At 54.3% G+C, this 21546-nt stretch overlaps 1 protein-coding gene across 5 annotated transcripts in view; it reads left to right on the forward strand.

The window, feature by feature from the left end:
- Positions 1–21546, forward strand: part of PTK7 (protein tyrosine kinase 7 (inactive)) — a 38794-nt gene that overhangs the window by 9916 nt on the left and 7332 nt on the right. For 2 of the 5 annotated variants that reach the window (XM_075147438.1, XM_075147442.1), the window contains exons 2-14: positions 15083–15376; positions 15853–15955; positions 16412–16602; positions 17313–17460; positions 17948–18103; positions 18470–18600; positions 18873–19139; positions 19365–19498; positions 19918–20053; positions 20185–20304; positions 20476–20625; positions 20903–21053; positions 21411–21541. In XM_075147438.1, the coding sequence (XP_075003539.1) occupies positions 15083–15376; positions 15853–15955; positions 16412–16602; positions 17313–17460; positions 17948–18103; positions 18470–18600; positions 18873–19139; positions 19365–19498; positions 19918–20053; positions 20185–20304; positions 20476–20625; positions 20903–21053; positions 21411–21541 (2112 nt within the window). The remainder of the gene's footprint in view (positions 1–15082; positions 15377–15852; positions 15956–16411; positions 16603–17312; positions 17461–17947; positions 18104–18469; positions 18601–18872; positions 19140–19364; positions 19499–19917; positions 20054–20184; positions 20305–20475; positions 20626–20902; positions 21054–21410; positions 21542–21546) is intronic. The other 3 variants (XM_075147439.1, XM_075147440.1, XM_075147441.1) reach the window with 3 other exon arrangements.

Genomic DNA, 21546 nt, shown 5'->3' on the forward strand with positions numbered 1-21546 from the left:
AGCTGTAGCTGGATAGCAGTGCTGCCCTGCACAACCATAAATGATGATTGTGAAATGAGTCTTGTCTTCAGCTTTCCAGCAATGAAAAGAAAAGGAGCTGGATGAAATCTGCAGACCTGTAGGGCGTAGTTGGAGATAGATATGGGGAGTTGTGGATGATGCTTTGTAGCCAGGAGGAAGGCAGTGCCACATAGATTGAAAATGGATGTGCAATGCACAGCAGGCATTATTAACTAGTGTCCCTGAAAGACTTGTGACACAGAAATTACACGAACCCAGAGAGAAGCCCTGGGCAACCAGTCCCTCCTCTGCAAGCTTCAGATGCAGGCAGAGGTCAAAACCCAACAGTATAGAGCCTGTTACAGGAGGGGCACCAATGCAGCTAGTGGAGTGAGGCCTATTTCAGGTGCCGCCTCAATGCTGTTTGGCAGCTCCACTTGTCTCTGGCACTGCTGGATGCATGGGGCAATTTTTAGCTTGCAGCACCATGATGGCTGCTAGGAAAAGCTGGTGTGTGTTGTCGGGAGCGCCTTTCCTGGGAGCTTCTTCCCTTTCTATGGGAGGAGAGCAAACAGGTCAAACCTGCAGTAAACCAAGCGTCGAAGCAGGATGCTCCAGAGACTCACTCACCTTGAGCTGGACCCACAGTGCAGCCTTGCTCTGTGGGGATTGCCCTTGCTGCAGGATTGCCCCCAATTTAATGCTGTATGTGGCACCCCCAGCCTCTGTGCCATCCCCTTGCTCCTGGGAAGGCAGAGTGGCTTGTGGGTGGGCCATGCAGAGGCAGCTGCATGCAGGGGTGCACAACTGAATCCCTGCAGCAGTTGCCACAACATGGGTGTCATTTTCAAGACTATGGCACTGGATGAACCATTTCTCCCATGAGCTATAAGCTGTCTGGAGAGCTTGGCCAGCTGGATCTTCCTGGCTTTGTGGCAAATCCATCTGAGTCTCTACAGATAACTAAGGGAAACTTAGCTGTAAATATACCACCATGACCTGGAGAGAGATTTAAAATATTTATCCCAGAGCAGGGCTTGGGAGATAAATAAGCTCCCTGTCTGCTTCCTTGCACGCAAGGCTCGGGAGTGCAGCTGTCCCTTTGTCCCCAGCTCTCAGAGTCCTCCTTGGGGCTGGAGGGTTGCTTATGGGTGGGCTTGAGGTCCGTGTAGATAGCGTAAACATATAGCTGTCGGCAGAATGGAGAGGTGGACGCCAAGGGTACTTGCGCTGGTGTAGATGTGAGTACTTGTCTGCACCCCCTCCCCCTGCATCAGCCTCCCCAGCTGCTGTCCCTGCTCTGTTCCTCTCCGGGTGTTTGTGGAGCTTGCTGGTGAGCAATGTCTGGCTTGGGGTCTGTTGGGTAAGGTTGTAACCGCCCCACCTGGCCCCCTCAGAAAACAAGATCTGCAAGACATCCTGACCAAGTGCATCCAAGAGCCAGCACAGGTTTGGGTGATACTGGGCAGGTTTTCCTCCTTCCAGTGGGTTTGGTGGCAGCATGCAAAGAAGCAGCTCACTCAAGCAGCTTCAGTGCCAAATCTGCTTCATTCCCCAACAAACAGTCCTGGGAGAGCAAGGAGGGCTTACTGGCAGGAGTGCGCTGTGCCCAGCGCAGACTTGGCTCAAGTGCTGGCCCAACAGCCTCGCTGCATGGAGAGGAGCTGGCTCTGAGCAGCAGCCTTGTCTTCTCTGATGGTGTGTTGATGAAGCAGCTGGCTTTGCTTGGAGGCCTCGTGTGCGTGCTTCTTCTCTTCGCGCTGCTTCCCTTACTCTGGCCTCCTCCCCCCCACCCCCCACCCCTTTTGTCTCTGCAGCCTGAGTTTCCGTTCTCTGGGCTGGCTGGGGCTCTTGTTTGCTGAAGGGAAGCGCCAGGCAGGTTTATGGAGCTTGTTCTGGTTTTTCCCATCATCTCCTGGAATGGCGTTTCATATGGAACAGGAAAAACGTGAAGCCCTGGCCAGGGGCTCCCTCTGCATACACAGCACTGTTGTGGAGGAATCCCTCTTGGCTGGGCTTGAGATGGCAGGAGCAACGTCAGCCTTCGGCCCTCAGCCTGAGTGAAGGGACGTGAGGATGTAGTGGTGAGCACTTGTGTGAATTGTGGAGGAAGCATCGTCCTTTGAGGCCACTGCGGCTCATCCTGGCTCCACTTGGCACCTCTCTGCCGTGTTTCCTTTCATGGGAGAAAAGTTCAACACCTTTGCTGTGCTGGCCAGAGAGCTCGGCCTCCACATCAGCTGCGTTTCCAGCCTGCCATGTGCTGCCAGTAGCACATCCACTGCCAGTCGGCTATAAATCAGTGTTTCTGAGGAAGCCAGGGAATTGCTCAAGGGCTCTGAGCAAGCCTGGGAGAGTCGGTTGGCAGGACCAGTGGGTGCAGCAAGCCTGTCACTGGTGCTGAGTCACCCTTGAAGCATTTGTGTTTCTCACTGGGGCTTGGCAACACAGCTGGCAGCGTCTGCTCGGGAGCCTTTGGCTGACGCACCATTAAAGATGATTTAATTGAGCCAGCAGGATTCCCAGCTCCTGCACTGGGCTTGTGGCCTTCCTGTCTCACTTTTCCTCTGTCTCTGTTTATCTGCCACCAAGATATTGTCCTGGCCTTCCTGGGGGTCCCATGGCCACCACTGCCTGCGCTGCTCAGCAAGCAGGCACGTGCCCACCTGCCTGACCAAAGCAAGCTTTCTTCTCCACAAGCTAGAGGCCGAGAGGTGCAGACAGCTGCCAGCATGCACCTGTGCCCCAAGTGTTTGGGCAGGAGAAGCTGTGGTCTGGCTGCTAATTCTGCCCTATCCCCCTCCCAGCTCCACCACCCCAGCATTGTGCTCATGGCTTGGGCTGGTTCTCTGGGGTGCGGGCTCAGGAGGGGTACATGGGCTTCTTTTAGGGGCGTGAGACCACCTTATTGCCTCAGTTGCCGAACAGAGCATCCTTTCCTTGGGACCAGGTGTGTCCCCCCAGAGATACCCATGCCTCCTCTTGCAGTAGATTCCAGGAGCACGGGCACAGCCCTGTTGCAAAGCATGGCTCAGAGTGGTGTTGACCTGCTCCCAGAACAGACGGGGGCCTCCTGTGGGGCCAAGGCCAGTTGTTCAGCAGCCCCAGCTGTTGTGAGGAGCCAAGGAGCTTGGCTACCGCTGGGACTTCCCTGGCTTGCTCCAGCTTTCCCCTGTTTGAGCAAGGTGCTGAGATGTTGGGAGAGGCTGTGGGGCAAAGGCACAGCTAGCACTTCAGCCCAGACATATCCTCCATACCCTAAAGACCACTAGCGAATCCCTCAGCCTTGGAGACAAACTGCGCAGCATGGTGGCTGTCCCACCAGCCCAAGTAAGCCTGCAGTGGGGTATTGGTTGGCAGCAGCCCTGCTCTGCTTTGGAATGAGGAGGAACCTCACATAATGTTTCCATCACTCTGTGGCTGCAGAGTAGCACCCTTGTTGCTGTTCTTGCTCATTGCCAGAGCAGCAGCTAGCTTGTGCAGTGGGAAATGCCCTGGACCTCACTCCCCACCACCGCCCTGTCCCTGACTGCAGAGATTATCATGTCATGTTGCTTTGGTGTGGTTCTTCTCTTATCCTGCTGCCTGGCTTTGAGCACACAGGAAAGCAGGGTCTCTGCTTGCTGTCGGTGCAAGTATGAAAGCAGGGAGCTGTGGAGGATAGAGGCTGCAGAGCTCCTATGGCAGAGTTATGAAACTGAGCTTGGGATGGTCTTGCAGGAAGCAAGCCTGAGGGGTGTGTGGCTGGGGAGGGGGCTGGGATTCACACAGTCTGTGCTGCGGAAGTAGGATGGGCAGCATGAGCAACAGAGGCGGGGAAGCCCCAAACTTGCTTGAACTGGGTGGGTGAGTGAGGTCAGTGCCAGGGTAGCCTGGCTTCCCTGGCACGTGCTGGCAGCCATCAGGAGTCTGCAGCTGGGTATCTGTGCTCACTGTCCTTGTGCTGAACCTTTTTCTCAGTTATACTGGTCTTTTCTCCTGTGGCATATATGTGAGCAGTTCCTGCCTGCTTTGGGACTGGAGCTGTGTGCAATGGAGGCTGCACGCACCTCCCTGCTGTGTGTGGCAGCAAGCTCTTCCCCTGGCCAGCTGCACCCCAGCGCGTTACTGCAAGCACTGCCTCAGCATTTGCTCCAGCAATTGATTTACAGTGTTCAAACCCCAGTGGCTTTGTTCTGGTTTCTTGCAATAATTGCTCAGAAATTGGGTTTAGCTGTTCCTAAGTATGGGATTCTGGGCCTGGAAGGGCAGGGAGGGTTGCTAACCACAGGGGAGAAAATCCCCCACAGCTTGCAGCCTCTCTGAACAGTTCTGGGGAGGCTAATGGGAATTGTGCTAAGTAGTTGCAGCTTTTCTTTTTTTAATTCTAAAGCTTGGTCTGAAGGGCAGATTTGGCTACTCAAGGATTGCTTAGAGTCTGTGTTTAAAAGCAACCCTCCATGCAGAGGGCAGTGGAGAGAGGTGCTGTGGGCCACCAGAGGTGAGCTCAGGCTGCAGTCCTATTGCAGAGCAATTGTCACTCACTGGTAGGCTAGCAGCCAAGATGTTTCCAAACAAGGGCTTGCATCTGCCATATGTCATAGGGCTCCTGGTGGGGTCCATGGGGGTGGCCAGGGTCTGGGCAGATGTAATCTTGCATTGGCACACAGGGATGGAGGTGAGGAAAGAGTGGACCAGCTCTGCAGTTTCCATTTGGGTCCCAAGTGAAACATCCAAGTACTGTGGGATGCACAGATGTCCCTAGCTGTTACAAGATGGGGATGCCTCTGTGCCTACTTTCATCCTGGGTTGCTTCTCCTCTGGATCAGTAAATCCCGCATGGAAGGTTGCATATCTGGGTGCTTTGCAATTGAAACTTTGCTCATGGATGCAAATGGCTGTGCTACAGGCTGATTCGATGTGGTCCTCCATGGAGCATGTGGAGAAGAACTAGATGGCCTGCGTGGTGGTGTGATAACTGGTGTGAACTGGTGGTGTGCAGGCATTGCGTCTCCTGCAAGTCTGGAGCAAACCACCACGAAAGGAAGAGGCTCGGTGGTCGTCTGAGCAGACCCACTCTCTCAGAGCAGGGCTGTTGGATCCAGGTATGTGGTAGGGGCAAAATGATGGTGCTATCCCAAGTCCTTCATCGTCTTGATCCACCCCAGTGTGACCATGCTGTGTTTACCCCAGACCTGGAGCTCCTAGGTGCTGGTACAGTTCCTCCTGGCTCACGAAGCCAAAGCTACTCTAGCTGGGCATTTCTTGGAAACGCTGTTTTGTACCCAACCAGTTGTGCTGAGGACTCAAATAGGAATGATTTTTTTTCCTGGGTGCAGAGAGAGTTTTTGTTTTTACTTTAACTGGAATGGGAAACAACGTCATTTTAAAAGGCTTATATGATGGGTGCCCTAAGACTTTCCAGATGTTGGGCTTGATCAGACCAAGCTTGCCATGTTCAGAGCTCCTTGCCTGCATCAAACCATTTCCATCTGGCCTGGTGGGAGAGAGTGGTTTATTGCAACTCTACCCGTCTGAGAGGCTTTCTCAACTGGAACCTCTTGCACAGAGGAACATGCTGGCTGGAAATCATTTGGAGATGCAAATCTCTCTGGGTGTTTGGCTTGGCTGCTGTTTCCGTGGTATCTGCTAAGCAGTGGAATAGGCTGTGTGTGGAGCAGGCATGCTCTGAGCAGTTGCTTTATGTGGCTATAGGGACCGACCCGCGAGGCAGGGGGGTTGCTTGCATTATTAAGCATTCATGATTTTTCTTGCCTACTTCTACAGCTTCAGCTGGCGCAAATGAGCCTCCTGGCTCTGTGTTTGTGACCAGGAGGGGAGGTAAAGCTGACCCATGTGTTGTTCCCAGTCCTGGCATGCCAAAAATCTGCTTTTATAGGAGCGTGTTCATAATGAACTGTGCCAGGAAACACATGGCTTGCTCGAGCCATGAATGGGAGGTCTGTATGGGGCCCTGTGCTCACCAAGAGCCTCACGAGGACAAAGAGCAGATGCTGGCATGCGTTACTTGCTCCTGGCAGCCTGCATCCTCTGCGCTGCAGCAGATGGGGAGCAGGAGGTGGGATCAAGGTACTAAGTGCTTGGCTGATCCAGTGATGGCAGAGAGGGCAGGACGAGAGGCCAGGCGAGTGGTTTTACTGCATGCTGCTCTTTGTGGCTCCCCTGGCCTGGGGAGGGCTGGCTTGCTTCTCTGCAGACGTGGCTGTTTGCAGCGGAGGCTGGGTTGGAAGGAGCCTGGGTGCTGCAGTCAAGCAAAGAAGTACTGCTGACAGCTTGGGATGATGATTGTGGATGGGGAAGAGAAAGAAAAGGAGGAATGTGTGGAGTCCATTGGGGCCCAGATGTCATAGGGACAATGGGGCTGTGCGTGCTGTGCCTAGCTGCAGCAGGAAGGAAAGGCTGTCAGGTGAGGAGTTGCAGTCCTGAGCATTAGCAGCGCTTCGGTGTCTGGAATCTTGCTCCCTTGTAGGAACTGCTGCCAAGCCTGCATGGGCTAGGCTGCTGGTGAGGAGTGCACACTCAACACATGAGGAGTTAAACCTGCCTGCAGTGAGTGGAGCCTTGTTCTCACAGGGGGCTCAGTGCTTCCTCTGGACCAGCAAGCTTGGGATGCTCCAGCCCAGTGATTTGATTGCCCAGCCTTTGGAAGCAAGCTGGGGCTTGAACCCAGAGTCTGCTGTTTTTTGATTCAAGAATGGCTAAAAGCAAAGCCCCGAGGACTTGGCAACAGAAGGAATTGCTGCCTGCAGACAGTGATGTTTAATAAATTGCTCCTAAAGACAAGACCTGCTTTCTGGGAATGTGTTATCGAAACGTGTGAGAGTCCAGCACCCCACACCCTAATATGATCCCTGCTGTGCCTTTTGTGGCCTTGGGATGGAGCACAGGTCATGGTCTTTTCTGAAAATATGCCTAAGGTTGTCTCTGACCCCAGACTTCTGCTGTGGCCTGATGTCTTTCCCAGAAAACATGGCGATAAATCAGTCCCATGTTTAGGGCTGTCCATGCCATGTTGAGCTCCTTTGGTCATGGGACCTGAGTGTGAGCTTCTCAGTCCCTTCTGCTGAGGTTTGATGCTCTTTTCCTTCAAGGGCTGACTTTCTTGTGGCCCTTAGCTCTGCCCCTGGACTTGCAGGGAGCCAGGTGGTCTTTGTAGCTCTGGCCTAGGTTGTTGGTTTTGCATAGGGTTAGCAGCAGCTAAGCATGCTGCTGAGGGATGCAACGGCAGCTTCAAAGCAATGTTCTGCCTGTGTCTTCCTTGCCTTGTTACAGGTCTGCAGAGCTGTGAGCAAGTGCTGCAGAGTGATATGAGTCCAGAGTGCGTTAGCTCATCCAAACTTTCCTTTTCCCTTAGTGATTCCTCATCTAAGAGGAATAGCCTGTGTTGCTGCTGGGTTGATTGCAGAGGCTTTGCTTCCTCAATGGGCTGATCAATGGCAGTGGCAGAAGCATAAAGGTCATAGTGTGGGTATGGTGGGATGGTGATACATCAGCAACGGATTCCGAGGTGGCAAAAATCTATCACTGCCACCTTGCTGTGATGAGGTTTGTTAATTAGCTGACACATCCAGAGTTGGATGCTTGGCAGAAAGTGGTGAAAGTGTCTCTTAAGCCTGCTCTTTCAGTCTGAGGCTGAAGGGCTGCAGCCTAGGGATGGACCTGGGCTACTCCTGCTGCCTACCTCAAGTTAGTGCCGGGTGCTAGGGCATCTCTGGCCAGGTCACCCTCCTCTCTCCCAGCTATATCCCCAGCCTCCTCTCTGCAGGAAGGTGCACTCTGTGGTTGCTGCCAGGGCCTTCCCCAGGTGACCTGCTGTGCTCCTTGCCCCTTTGGTGTTGCAAAGGGCCCTGTAGGTTTGGGGAGCCAGGGAGAGCAGGCTCCCTGCCTGTGTGCTGCAGCAGTGCCTTCCTAGGGAACATGGTATCTTTGCTAACTATTAAAGAAAGCGGACAGGGAACTAATGTTTAGCAGTGTGTTACCAAGCTCTCTGTCTAGTTAGGTGCTGAGCTGGTGGTGTAAATACATCCAGCTCCCACCTCAGGGCTGAGATTTGCAAGCTAATTGTGCATCCCCAGGGTGCACTGGCTCCCCAGTGGAGCTGGGACAGCTGTGGGCTCCCCTGCTCTGGCATGGGAGGATTTGAGAGGCCAGAACAGATGCTGGACAGCTGTGTCCTCTGCCAGAAGAACTCCTTGGGGGAGCTGGCTGTGCCAGTTTTTGCAGCTAGCTCCTTCCGTTGCAACCTGGTACCTGTGGGTGTTCATTTTATTTGTTTCTAGCTATCCCCCTCCACAGCTGGGGCAGATCCGAAGCCTCCTGCTGGCAGGGGAGAAGAAGAGGAGGATGGTTCTCCTCTGGGGAGGAAGGATGCAGTTTGGGTGCTCTGGGCTTTGCTGCCCTGCACGCTGCAGATGAGTTGCAGCTCCTCTAATCTGCTGTTCCAGATGCAGAGCATTAAAGGAGCTGACTTGCATATCTGGCTGAGCTGAGCCAGGGTTAACTTTGCTGAAGTGCCCCTGGAAACAAGTCTGCAGAATAACGCTCCTCGGGCCTGGCTGGAGAGCGGGGCTGGGCTACAAGCTGCAGAAGCCCCACAGTGCTGGGCTTGCTTTCCAAACCAGGAAATCTTAAACTTGCACAAAGCCCTCTCCCAAATACCATTCCCGTGCTTTTAATTCCTTGTTTGGTTGCAAGCAGCTTTGGGATTACTCATATCCTTGCATCAGCTATGGTGTCTCAAGAGGTTGGTAACCTAGGCTCTTTTGGGTACAAAGTGAAATGGATCCTTTCCTTTTCCGTTTCTGTCCTCTGTCCAGAGCTCTGTTAGCTCAATGAGGAGGTGTCCAGGAGCTGAGCACTGGGCAAGCCTGGGCATGCGCGGTTCGGGATTGAGGGGAGCGTGGATCTCCCATGGGGCTGGGGATGTGGAGCACTGCTGGCAACGCAGCCATGACAAATGCTACTGAGATCTGTGCTGACTTTCTTTCCTCCACAACTTTCGCTCAGTGCAAGTGCCCCGGGCAGGCAGGGGGCTGCCATGCTGCAGCACACGCCGCCGCCAGCCAACTTGCCTGTTGCTTCCCCAACATGGCTGTAGGTGAGTGAGATAGCTGCGGAGACAGCAGGGATCAGGGGCTGTGCAGCAGCTGAAGGCCTTGTGGTTGAGGCTGCATTCCCAAACGATGTCGTTAGGCAAGGAGACAATGATTTTTGGATTGCTTAAAGATGTAGACGACTCGGCCTGTCAGGCGGGGCAGGAGATGTGCTGCCTGGTCTCCCCAGCTTCCACAGTTGCTCTGTGGCACCCAGATGGCATTGGAATGTCCCCAGGTGAGTGCTCGTGTGGGACTTTGCACTGGTGCGTTAAGCAACGAATGGAAAACCCAGCTCGGGTCGAGGCCTGGGCTTGTAACGCTGCCCCATGCCCTTGCAGCCTGAAAGATGAGCATGAAGGTTTGGGCTTGCTGCCATGGCAGGGACTCACCAGGCAGCATCCACAGTGCTCTCAGGCCTCTTGGTATGGTGCAGAAGGTGGGCTGGGTGCTTTCACTGCCAGGCCTGGCCAGGCTGCGCCAGGGCCACAGACCCTCTCCTTGGCTGTAGCCCTAAATATAGCTTTAGAGATGGCTGATCCCCCAGGGGCGAGTCCTGCCACCCCATGCATTTTCTGGCTGTGTCTCCATGATCACAAAGCCCAGCACCCCATGAGGGTCTGCAGTCCGTGACGTTCATTGCCTATTGCCCAGCTATCTCCACAGCACAGCGCGGGAGGACAGTGTCCAGCCCCAGAGGTGAGCACTGAGACACGCGGCTGGGCAGTTTGCTACCACCTCCTTACACAAGAGCCCTACAATGTCTCTATGCCTGAGATGTACCAAACCTGGTGCTGCCCAGTGTGGGGTCCCCCAAAACTTCAGCCCCAATTTCCCAGTGCTAGCCCTCTGCCATGGGTCCCTCAGGTCCTTATTACTCTTTTGGTGCATTTTCTTACAGCTCTGGCTGATGACAACAGCAACACTGATGTATCTCACTTTTCTAGCTCTGGAGAAAGGCCCCAAACCAAAGCCATTCCCAGGCTGTGCTGCAGTCTGCTGCCAAATCGCTGCAGTAGTGCTGTGGCAGCACTCGAAGGGGTTGGCTACCATGGGGCTGCGTCTCCTTTGCCGGATGTGTGAAGAGCCCTTTGCTCCCTGGCAAGCTCATAGGATTGAAAACTCGCTCTGCAGAGCTTCAGGCAGCAGTGACTAACTTCATAGGGTTGCTCACAAAGTCTGTCCTGGATGTGGCTTTGCTGGTTTTATTTGTCACCCTGACATGCTCTGCATATGCTCAGCTCTCTGTGGCCTTTGGAGAAGGCTGCAATGGCTGAGTCCTGGGGAATTGAATTGAGATACACTTGGTAGAAGTGCAGGCTGGCAATGCATGTGTTAGTGTTTTTCCTGGGAAGCTGCTATTTGCCTCCTTGAATAAATGAAATTAATTTTGAGCAGGGGGATACTTCTGCATGAAGGATGCTGTGTTCCTGCATTCAGATCTTTGCCGTAAGTATGCTCTCAGAGCCGGGATGTGTTCTGTGCCTCCTCTTCTCTCCATCCTTGTGCGTCCTGCTGGTGCCTGTTCTTTCCCTGCAGATGATTTGCTCTGTGGAGTGTGGGAAATTATACCCTCGGCACCTGTAGGTACCAGTGCAACTTCCCTACACAATTCACTTAACCTTCATCTGTTACCTCAATGGGAGGGGTTTGCATTTCAATTAAATATCCTTTGGGTAAAACACCATTGGGTGTTTTCAAGTGTGCTGCATTTCACATGTGTTTATCTAATCTGGCTGAAGCTTTCCTGAAAAGCTTTCTGTAGCCACAGTTGAAATGGTTTTAGGCCAGAAACATGTGTTGAGGGCTTCTTTTTCTTCCAGCTAGGGGTGGCTTGTGTCACATACGTATGCAGAGAGCGGATGTTTGCCAGCACACACATTTGGGATTGCTGTTTGGCGTTGGCTTTGCGGGACTGTGGCTGGCCCAGCTGTGTTACAAGGGGAGAGCTCTGCACTGGCTTGGACTTACTAAGCTGACTTCCAACAAACTTGGTGTTGCTGGGTATTTTTGGGGGTGGCTCTCACTAAGAGAAGAGAAAGAGTCATTTTGCTTCTTTTATCAGCTCCTAGCAATGCAGCCCAGCCCAAATTAGCTCATGAAACCACAGCAGAAACGTGCTGTTGTGAAGGTGTCCAGTCAGACTGAGCAGGGGTTGCCTTTGCTCTCCACCAGGTGCTGCAAGAGCTCTCTCATTTGCCAGCTCAGGCAGTTCTGGCAGCCTCCAATGGCTAAGCTATGCATGACCATGGCTCTGACACAGAGTGGTGCTGGGAGGTCCTCTAGCTGGGTGAGTGGAACAAGCAGAGGCATTTTGTTCTTCGTTCAGTACAGATGGTGATGTCTGTTGGCTGTATACAAGTTCTACCCAAACTCTGGCATAATGGTATCCCACACATATAGCCCTCTGCTTGGACAGCTTTCTTGAGCGTCTGTCCCAAAAGCCCAGATGAGGTGGAGGGGATGCGTGAACCCTGCTGACTGCAGCCATTTCCTGTACCAGGGCTGTACAACTTTTCTAGGCAAGTGCAGCACTTCCCATCTCCAAACACTGAGCCCTGGTGCTCTGGATTTAGAGTACTGTGAAAACCTGTGTCCAGCTCTGGGCTTCTGATGTCTTCCAGCCCAAAACATCTGGACCATATCTAGCTGCTACTGGCTTTCCTCGCAGCCCAAATCTGATATATGGTTGGGACAATGGTTTCCAGCATGTGCAGCCAGTCCATCCATGGCACCTTGGATGCTGTTGTCAAAACAAAACACAAGTTTAAGGCTCTTATTGCACTTTAACACTTCTTTATCCCAGTTTGCTTTGGCACTTGTGCTCATGAGGTGTTCATCACAGGGATCTCACTTGAGCTGAAATGGTTGTGTCCTTATCTTCCAGGATGGAAGATAAGGACATAAATAGTTTCTCCTGTTTCACTGGGGAGCTGGACCCCAGTGTTCCCTGACACTTTGTAAAATCTCTGCTTCCCATGTGGAGCTTGTGCCAAGCCTTCATCTTGTCCCCTGTCCACAGAGCCATGCCCTCCTGCCTAGACAGCAGGATGCATGTGATGAGGCTGCTGAAGCTCTCAGCTGACCAGCGCTGAGTGAAATGCAATTGTGCTGGCAGTGATGGGGTGAAAGCAGTTCTGCTGTTGTTTGGTGTTATACTGCTAATGCTGACAATTTAATGCTAGAAGCACACTTAATTTAAAATACTATGTCTTAATACCCTGAAGGCCTTTCAGAGAGAGGTGCCTCATCACTAACTCCAGCACTAGCGTGACTAGACTGAAAGGTTTTGGGATGCTGAGACCCCAAGAGGAGAACTGACCCATCTCCTTCATGAGCTCTCCTAATGCACATTGCTGCCTTGCACGTGTTTTGTACCATACAGGTATGGTTTGATGGACATGTGCCTTGGTGCCCTGAAGCATATCTGTGGAAAAGGACAGACCCAGCTCCTATAGGTTCAAACCTGAGTGGATTTGACTATCCTGTTCCATTTTGCTCCTCTCTGTCTGTCCCAGCAGCCTGTTTTGACATGAGCTCAGCTCCTGATAACTCTGGAGCTGTTGTGCTATTGAGCGCATAGCTGTGTTTGCATGAGGTCGGGTGGTTGCTACCTTGGTGAGACAGATCTGATGTGTGGACTAGATGTGTGTACTTATGTAAGAACACATGTTCCCATGCATTGTGTTGCCTTGCGGCATGTGTTCGTCTTGTGGTGTTCGTGAGACAACTGTCAGAGACTGATGGATAGTTCCTACCTTTTGAGGAGATGCGTGGTAGCTGACAATGGGAACTTCACTGGACATGCTGACCCTTGGAGCACAGCATGCTGATGGGGCTTAGCTCAATACGAGACCCAGGAGATAGGGCTACTTCTGGTGGCCTTAAATGCTGCGAGTGCAATTGACAAGTGATGTCCACCCAGGAGCTGTGGGACTTAACTTGGCTGGGGACAGTCTCCTGGCGATGTTGCCTGCACACCAAGGTCAGTGGCACAATTGGGTGCTGAAGGTAGAAAGACAGGCTGCAATGAGGTCCACGTCTTAGACCCTGCAGTATGTCATTGTGCACTACTGTTCCTGTGACCTCCCAATTCCTTGCTCCCCCCTTCCCAGTGGCTTCTTTGGGGTGGCTGAAAATTAGAATTGAACCCACAGTCCCATCTTGCAAAGGCTGCAGGCAAGAAAGACCTCTGGGCTCTGGACTACTGTCTCCTCTGTCCCAGTGTCTTTGGGAAGAGGCTTCTGTGGTTTTCACAATGGGAGGACTTCGTTGCTCTCTCTGTCTGGATTAGGGGGAAAAGGTGTTAGCAGACACAGGCCGAGGTGCCCCTGCTCTTGGCTGACATGTGCTTGGAGCTGGGAGACTAGAGTCTCATCCTGGGGAGCAGCAGTGGTGGATGAGTGCCTGTGTCTACACCTTGCTGTCGCTGTGAGCAGGAGAGCTCAGGCTAGCTGTGCTGGAAATGTGTGGCTGGCACTGGGGTGCCCATCAGCAGCTGCAGGCAGGAGAGGCTTTGTTTGGCGCTCGCACTACGTGGTGGGCTCCAAAGGCACAGAAAGGGCTCTTGAGGCTTTCTGGAATGTGGTGACCTAGATGCCCCCTTCAGAACATCCCCTTCAGAACAGGATCTCTTACTCTTAGCTCTGGGTGACTGAGCTGTCGTGTCAAATTGTATCCTTTTACCAGGCTGTTATACAAACACTAGCAGGAGAATGTGGCTGAGCCTCCAAAGAGGAACAGCCCTTCAGCTGGACTTGGATCCTGTTCATGTAACTTGTCCAGGCAACCACTTTCTGAAGCCGTTTTCCTTGCAGTGATGGGAACGCACTGTTTTGACTACTTTCTTGTTCGCTTTCATGAGAGATTGCTTCTAAGATGCTCGAAATCTGCCTGGCTTGGCCTCTTTCCCTGCAGAGCATGGTGCTGGGAACAGTGTCCAACAGCAATCGACATGTGCTGAATTGCCCTTTGTCTGCTTTTCTTTCTGCGGCCAGCCGGTAACCGGAGCAGAGCGCCTGCATGGCTGGCTGCGGCCAGGCAGCAGCCTGATTTAGGAATATGTTAGCATGGTCCCTTGGCAGCCACATCAGGCAATGCCTAGGGAAGCACTGGCTGCTCTGTCCCTGGGACCCTGAGCTCTTGGGTGGGGGTTAGTGTGTGGAGGATGATTATTCGGCTTTTCCACTACTGGAGAGAGATGCTCCAGCCCTCCAGAGCCACTCCACAGTCGCTATCAGACCCTGGGGTCAACCATTGCAATTTCTTGTTTCCGCTCCTACTTACAAGTGGGCAGAGTCCCCAGCACAAGCTTGGAGTGTCGCTTGTGCTGTGCTCCAACAGCTACTGTGTTTATTCCCATGGGCATTCCTTGTTCTAGATCAGTTCTTTTCTGGCTAATTTCTGAGAATGTGGAGGTGAGACAGAGACATGATCCCAAGGAGAGAAGCTTTGAGGAAAGCCTAGAAGCAGTCTATGGGTGTTTCTAATCTGGGGCAATCTTGATGCATGGCTGGGACTTAGGACGTGTCATGAAAAACACGAGGACAAGAGGAGCTCAAAGAACATCTGGACTGCCCAGGAAGCTGCTTGCTCTCCAGTGTTTTGGTGACTGGCTTCCCAGCTCATACACTGAGACACCTCTCTGTTCAGGCTGGAAGTGCGGCACTTGGCAATAGATCACTGGAGGTCTCTCCTAATGACCCTGGCCCCAGGGAGCAGAGGGCTGTCCTTGGCTTGTGGCAAGTTCAGGCAGCCCCGTCCCAGTGATTGCTGGAGAGACAGCCTTAAAGCAGCTGTGCTGGAATCTGAGCACAGATCTGTCTAAACTCTGCCATCGGGGATTGGTTTTGTCAGATGTGCTTTGGGGTATGTTTCTCCAAACACGGCGGTTTTGGCTGTCTGGAGACCCTTGAGAACAGCACATGCTTACCTACTCCCTTCTCCCCATCCCCATGCTCTAAACATGCCCTCCTTTTTCTGTCTTGCAGCTGTGGGGACTCGGGCAATGATCCTTTTCACCAAGGAGCCGTACTCCCAGGACGCCCTGCACGGCCGCAGTGCCATCCTCCGCTGCGAGGTGGAGAAGCCAGCGGATGTGGAGTTTGAATGGCTGCAGAATGGGCTCCCCGTTCAGGACACGGAGCAGCGCTTCAAGGAAGGCAGCAACCTCCAGTTTGTTGCTGTCGATCGGCACCGGGATGCCGGGGACTTCCAATGTGTAGCAAGGAACTTGCTCACTGGGGAGGAGGCCCGCACAGCCAATGCATCTTTCAATATCAAGTGTGAGTGTGGGGCAAGAGCAGCCAGGCACACACTGGTGCTGGCCACCGTGGACAGGGCAAAGCACTCTCTTGAGATGTGGCATAAACTGTGCAAGTAGGATTCCTCTCCAGCTACCATGTCCTTCATGCCCTCTAGGCTGCTTGTATCTTCTGATGTCCCCAAGGCTGTCAGAGATGCTTTCTTCTGCCCCCTTCTCCATTTATATATATGAAACGGAGGTGTTACTGCACCAAGTGTGTCCTGAGCACTGCAGATCCTTTCAGAGCCCCTCTTATCCATCAGAGAATGGGTACACAGGACAAAGTGGGACATTTGCAGGGTGGGTGTCCCTTTACTCCATGCTGGTTTGAGGGCTTATGTGTCTCTAAGCATGCTTGTGCCCTTGCTGCCTGCTCTGGTTTGTTACTGAGTTGCCATCCTCGTGGGCTTTGTAGGTTTGGAGAGCCAACTGTGTTGATATTCTTTGATCCCACAGGGATTGAGACAGGCAGTGTGGTGCTGAAGCAGCCGGCCAGCGTAGCTGAGATCCAGCCCTCCTCCACAGTGGTGCTGCGGTGTCACATTGACGGCCACCCGCGGTAAGGTTGCCTCCCGAGGAGTGGACCCTGCCAGGGGTCCCCCTGCACCTTCGTTGCGTGCTCTTCCCCTCTCTCCCTGTCTCTCTCTCCTCTCTCCTGCGAGGATTCAGTAGAATCTAGGGAAGGCGAAAGGCGGGATTGAGCCTCTGGCTGAGCACCGGGGGAGAAGGCAAACGGCTTCCTCAGAGCCACGTAGCGAGGAGCACAGTAAGGACAGGCTGTCACAGTCCGGTTGCTGAGCTGCTTGGTGTGCTGCGGTCACTCTCCGTTGCTTTCCAGTCATGTCCTGTGCACTTGGCTGCATGTCTCATGGCTTCGTGTCTGTGTCGGGGCCAGCAGTGGGGACGGAGAGCCAGGGAAATGGGCCATCTCTGGGCTGTCTCCTCCGCACACATGCTCTCTGGGGAGCCCTGCCAGTGCCCTGCACCTGATCACCCTCTCGCCCCTGTCTTGCAGCCCCACATGGCAGTGGTTTCGGGACAGTACCCCCCTCCCTGACAGTCGCAGCACCTATTCTGTCAGCAACAAGGAGCGAACACTGACCCTGCAGAGTGCCAGCCCTGATGACAACGGTCTCTACTACTGCTGTGCCCGCAGTGCTGTTGGCTTCGTCTGCAGCCAGAACAACTTCACCCTGAATATCATTGGTGAGTTGTGTCCCAGCTGCTCAGGGCTGGGGGCTTAGCTGTTTTACTGCTCTGTTAACAGCCTCCCCTCTGCTGCAGGGCAGGAGCCAGGCTGCAGGGGAAGTGTCAGGCTGGTGTGACTTTCTCTGTGCGAAGCCTTTGGCCAGAGACAGGCCTGACACACCTGGCCGGGTTTGAACCCTACCCTGTCTACAGGTGTATATTTGCCACTGTCTCTTTCTGGAGCGGGTCTATGCTGTTGTCTCTGATTCTGGAGCACCAGGGTCCTCCCTCCTTCAACAAGGTTTGGACCCTGGAGGCTGTAGGTGCTGCTGGTCTTGCTAATACCAGTGCCACTGCAGTGCCACATGGGTGAGACACCCTATTGGCCTTAGGGAGGGCAGGAGATGTTGACCTTAGAGAGGTATTTGGAATTGGACAAGGGAATTAGCAGTCCAGTGACAGGTTTGATCTGTTTGCTCACCCCTGAGCCCAGGGTGCTCAGGGCCTTGCTGGAAGGAGAAGGGGCTTTCCCCAGAGCAGCTACCGCATGCAGTCCTGGGGTCTGGCTGCATAACTACAACTGTGCTGGCACGTCTGCCTCCTTCGGGCCCACAGTGTGCTCGCAGGGTGCACCCAGCTCTTTTTTGAATTTCCCCCAGAGCACTGATGAAGGGGACACCACAGGTCACTCTGCTCTTCTCACCCTCCTGTGGTCTCTGCCATTGCAGACGAGAGCTTTCCTCAGGCAGTGATCGTCCCACAGGACCTCATCGTGACCAAGAATGAAGAGGCCATGTTTGACTGCCAGTTTGCAGCTGTGCCCCCTCCCACGCAGGAGTGGCTCTTTGAAGACAGCCCCATCACCAACAGATCCAAGTAATAGGGACCCCGGTGATGTGGGCAGGGCTGGGAGGAGAGGGGGCACCATGTTCCAGAGGCAACAGAGAGAGGCCAAACCCTGGCTGTGCCCAAGGGCAAACATTCAACATCAGGCTGGCCATTGGGACTGGTTTCTTAGCTTGGCTGGCTTGGGTTTAGCAGGGCCTTGGTGCATGGCCTTTATCTGCATAGGACTCAGCAAGCAGTTTGTCTTCAAATGAGTCTGTGGGGCTGTCAGTCCTAGATGCCCATGCATGATGATCCCCAGAGCTGGAGATGTCTCCCAGCCCCAGATATCCACATGTGGCAATTTCGTGGAGCCAGGGACAGCTCAAGCCCCAGACACCCACTTAGGACAATTCCCAGAGTCAGGGATGTGTCCCATTACCAGATGGCCACAGATGGTGATCCCCAGACTCAGGGACACGTCCCAGCCCCCATCTGCACAGTGATCACTGGGCCCATGGCTGTCTTGCACCTCCAGATACCACTGCATGGTGATCCCCAGAGCCAGGAATGTTTCTGAACCCCAGACACCTACACATGGGGCAATCCCCAAAGCTGGGGACATCTCCCACCCCAGACTGCCTGTGGGCGGTGATCCTAGAGCCCAGGATGTCTCTCAGCCAGACTGTGCAAGGCAAGTGGTGCTATCTGGATGCCAGACGCCCAGTGGCCTGGCAGCTCCCGGGCGCCACCTTGTGCCCCCTACCCCCTTTCCTGGCTGTGCCAGCTTTCAGAGGTGACCCAGTTTGGTGATGCATCTTTTGGTGGGAGCCAGCTCTTCTCCAAGAAAGAGACTTCTATTAGCTCATTTCCTCCATGAAGCATGTGTCCCACCATCTCCTTGCTTATGTGTGGTGCTCCCCCCACACTGGGAAGCTTTGACTCGGCACAGAGTCTCCTTCTTGGTTCCATGGGCTCATGTAGGACATCACAGGGCTGTGGCTCTGGCCCATGTCCTCCAGAGATGCCCACTGAGCCCTGCCTCTCCCCACATGCCCAGGACCACCGTGTTTGTCAACGGCTCCCTGCTGATCACCCAGGTGAGGGCTCGCAGCACCGGTGTCTATAAGTGCGTTGGCCGTGGGCAGAGGGGGAAAGCTCTTGTGCTGAAGGCGACTCTGCGGCTAGCAGGTGAGGTCCTGGGGCTGGTGGCAGGGTGGGCAGTGGGTCCCAGAGTTGCAGTGTCACTCTGGAGCTATGTGACAATATAGCGATGGGTCAGTACGTGGAGAACTGCTTGGTTTATCTGTGAAATGGCTCATCCTTGCTGCCTGGATGAGGGGAGCAAACATAGCTTGTGTGCTCTCTCCCTTGGCTGGTGCCTCCCATGGGAATAATGATGCTGGTGCGTTGGCTACATGTTCCTGCCCTGTTTGAGCCCTGCTGTCTATTGCTCCTCTCAGAGATCGACGAAATGGCACCCTTCTCCCCACAAGTGTTGACAGTGAACCAGGGGCACCGCGTGGCCTGCACTGCCCCGCGAGGCATACCCATGCCCCAAGTCTGGTGGGAGAGGAACCAGGAACGAGTTCCCACTGCTGGCAGGGTGCACCAAGAGGCAGAGCAGCTCGTTTTCACCAGTATCACTGAGACGGATGCGGGGACCTACACGTGCCATGCTGCCAACAAGGCTGGAGAGAAGAAACAGGAGCTGAGCATCACTGTGGCTAGTAGGCAGCTTTCTGAGAAGGGCTGGGAGCCGAGAAAGGGGCTGGACAGGGGATTGGGGTGAGCTGGGGCGGGATGGTGCATCACCTCACTGATACAGAGAGGCACATCTCTCATGGCGGGCTGCAGGGCCCCATGGCTGGCTGAACACTGCCTGGCTGGTCTGCACTGCTGCTGGCCAGAGGGGTGGTGAGTGGCCCTGCGTAACCCCTTGCCTCTGTGCCCAGCGGTACCCAAGTGGGTGGAGATGCCCAAGGACAGCCAGCTGGAGGAGAGCAAGCCGGGGTACCTGCACTGTCTCAGCAAGGCCTCCCTGAAACCCACCGTCACCTGGTACCGCAACGGCGTCTCCATCTCTGAGGTGAGGTGATGGGGCAAGGCCCTGCCGCGCATGGGCACTTCTGCCGGGCACCTGCTCAGCTCCTTCCTCTGCTGGTGCTGTTTCTCGCCTTGCTGCTAGGCCCAGCATCCCTGTCACCCCAACTCTGGCCACGACCCTGGCACCATCTCCATCCTACTGGTGTATGGGTGCACAACTGGCTGTCTCTAGCCACTTGGCTGGCAGCCAGACCTGTGCTTTTGGGGCAGTGACAAAAGAGATGTCCCTCAGAGAGACGTCACTACAGCTTGTCTCAGTTCTCCATGTGGGTCTCAGCAGGGCTGTGTCTATCTGAGGCATGGTGTGGGCGTGTGAAGTGTCAGGAGTGCCACAAGCAAGGTCTGAGCCCAGGGCTGGTGACAGTGTCATTTCTGCCCCACTTCCTCCCTCCCTCTGGGCAGGACTCACGGTTTGAGATCTCTGAGAATGGGACACTGCGCATCAACAACGTGGAGGTATATGACGGGACTATGTACAAGTGCGTGAGCAGCACACCAGCAGGCAGCATCGAGGGATACGCACGGGTGCACGTGCTAGGTATGCTGTCAAGCACTCCACATCATCCCCTTGGGGGGAGCTCTTTTGCCTGGCAGGGTGCAGGCGTGATACCCCCAGCTCCGGTGCCTCCTGCAGCTGGGGGGGCCTAACAGCACATCTGTCTCTTGCAGAGAAGCTGAAGTTCACCCCACCACCCCAGCCCCTGCAGTGCATGGAGTTTGATAAGGAGGTTACAGTGTCCTGCTCAGCCACTGGCCGGGAAAAACCCACCATCCAGTGGACTAAAACAGGTAAGGGGGACTTGGATGCAATATGTCTGTTTCTGACCTGGGGCCCCAGGAACTTTGTGTTGGCCCACCTCCAACATGGGCGAAGCAGTGGTGCTGCGGCTGCCTGAGAAGCCATCATGTGGCACAGTGCTTCATGCATTACTGCTGCATCCCTCTTCTTGCGTCCTGCAGATGGGAGCAACTTGCCATCCCACGTCAGCCACAATGCTGGCATCTTGTCCTTCCACAAGGTGAGCAGAAGCGACTCAGGGAACTACACGTGCATCGCCTCCAACAGCCCGCAGGGCGAGATCCGTGCCACCGTGCAGCTCGTGGTAGCAGGTGAGGGTTCTACAGCAGGCAGGTGAGTTTCCTGTTGTGCTGGTCTTGCAGTGAGTTTGCCTGGGTGGCACCCAACTGGCATGCCCCTGCAGAGAGAGAAATGTCTGCCCTGACCCTGAGCTCTGCCCCGTGGCACTTGAGTGTCTGGTTTATGAGTGCTTTGCATACAGCCCGAGAGGGCATGTGCCACTGTGCCAGTGCTGGCCCTGCTCCCTTGTAGGAGCTCAACACCATTCCCAGGAGCTGACAGCGTTCATGTCGGCCTCTTTTCCTTCAGTTTACGTCACCTTCAAGCTAGAGCCAGAGCCCACGACAGTGTACCAGGGGCACACAGCCATGTTCCAGTGCCAGGCAGAGGGGGACCCCGTGCCGCACATCCAGTGGAAAGGGAAAGACAAGATTTTGGATCCCGGCAAGCTCCTGCCCAGGTACACAGCCTCCATTCCAAACTGAAATGTGTCGCAGCATGGCACTCCCTACACCTTCCCAGCATGTGGGTGTCGATGGTGTGGTTTCGGATTCCCAGCTTGGAGGGCACACAGTCAGTTGTCTCCGTGTCCCAGGACCTGGACTCTCCTGGCCCCAGGGTTACCCTTTCTGCCACAGCCTGCCAAGCTGCAGTTGAGCTGCAACCATTTGTTCTTGAGCGTTGTGTGGCCTGAGATTCAAGATAATTGCACTGGGGACATGGGACTGAGGCTGAGGCATCCTGGGGAAATGGGGCTGCAGGTGCCCCAAGCCTGCCTCTGCCTTCTGGTGCTTGCAAAGGGCTCTTATGTGTTTAGCAGGATTCAGATCATGCCCAATGGCTCCTTGGTGATTTACGACGTCACCACCGAGGACTCTGGAAAATACACCTGTATTGCTGGCAACAGCTGCAACATCAAGCACCGTGAGGCCTTCCTATACGTCGTAGGTAAG

The sequence above is a fragment of the Calonectris borealis genome, chromosome 3 (assembly GCF_964195595.1).
Source record: "Calonectris borealis chromosome 3, bCalBor7.hap1.2, whole genome shotgun sequence".
Taxonomy (NCBI): Eukaryota; Metazoa; Chordata; class Aves; order Procellariiformes; family Procellariidae; genus Calonectris; species Calonectris borealis.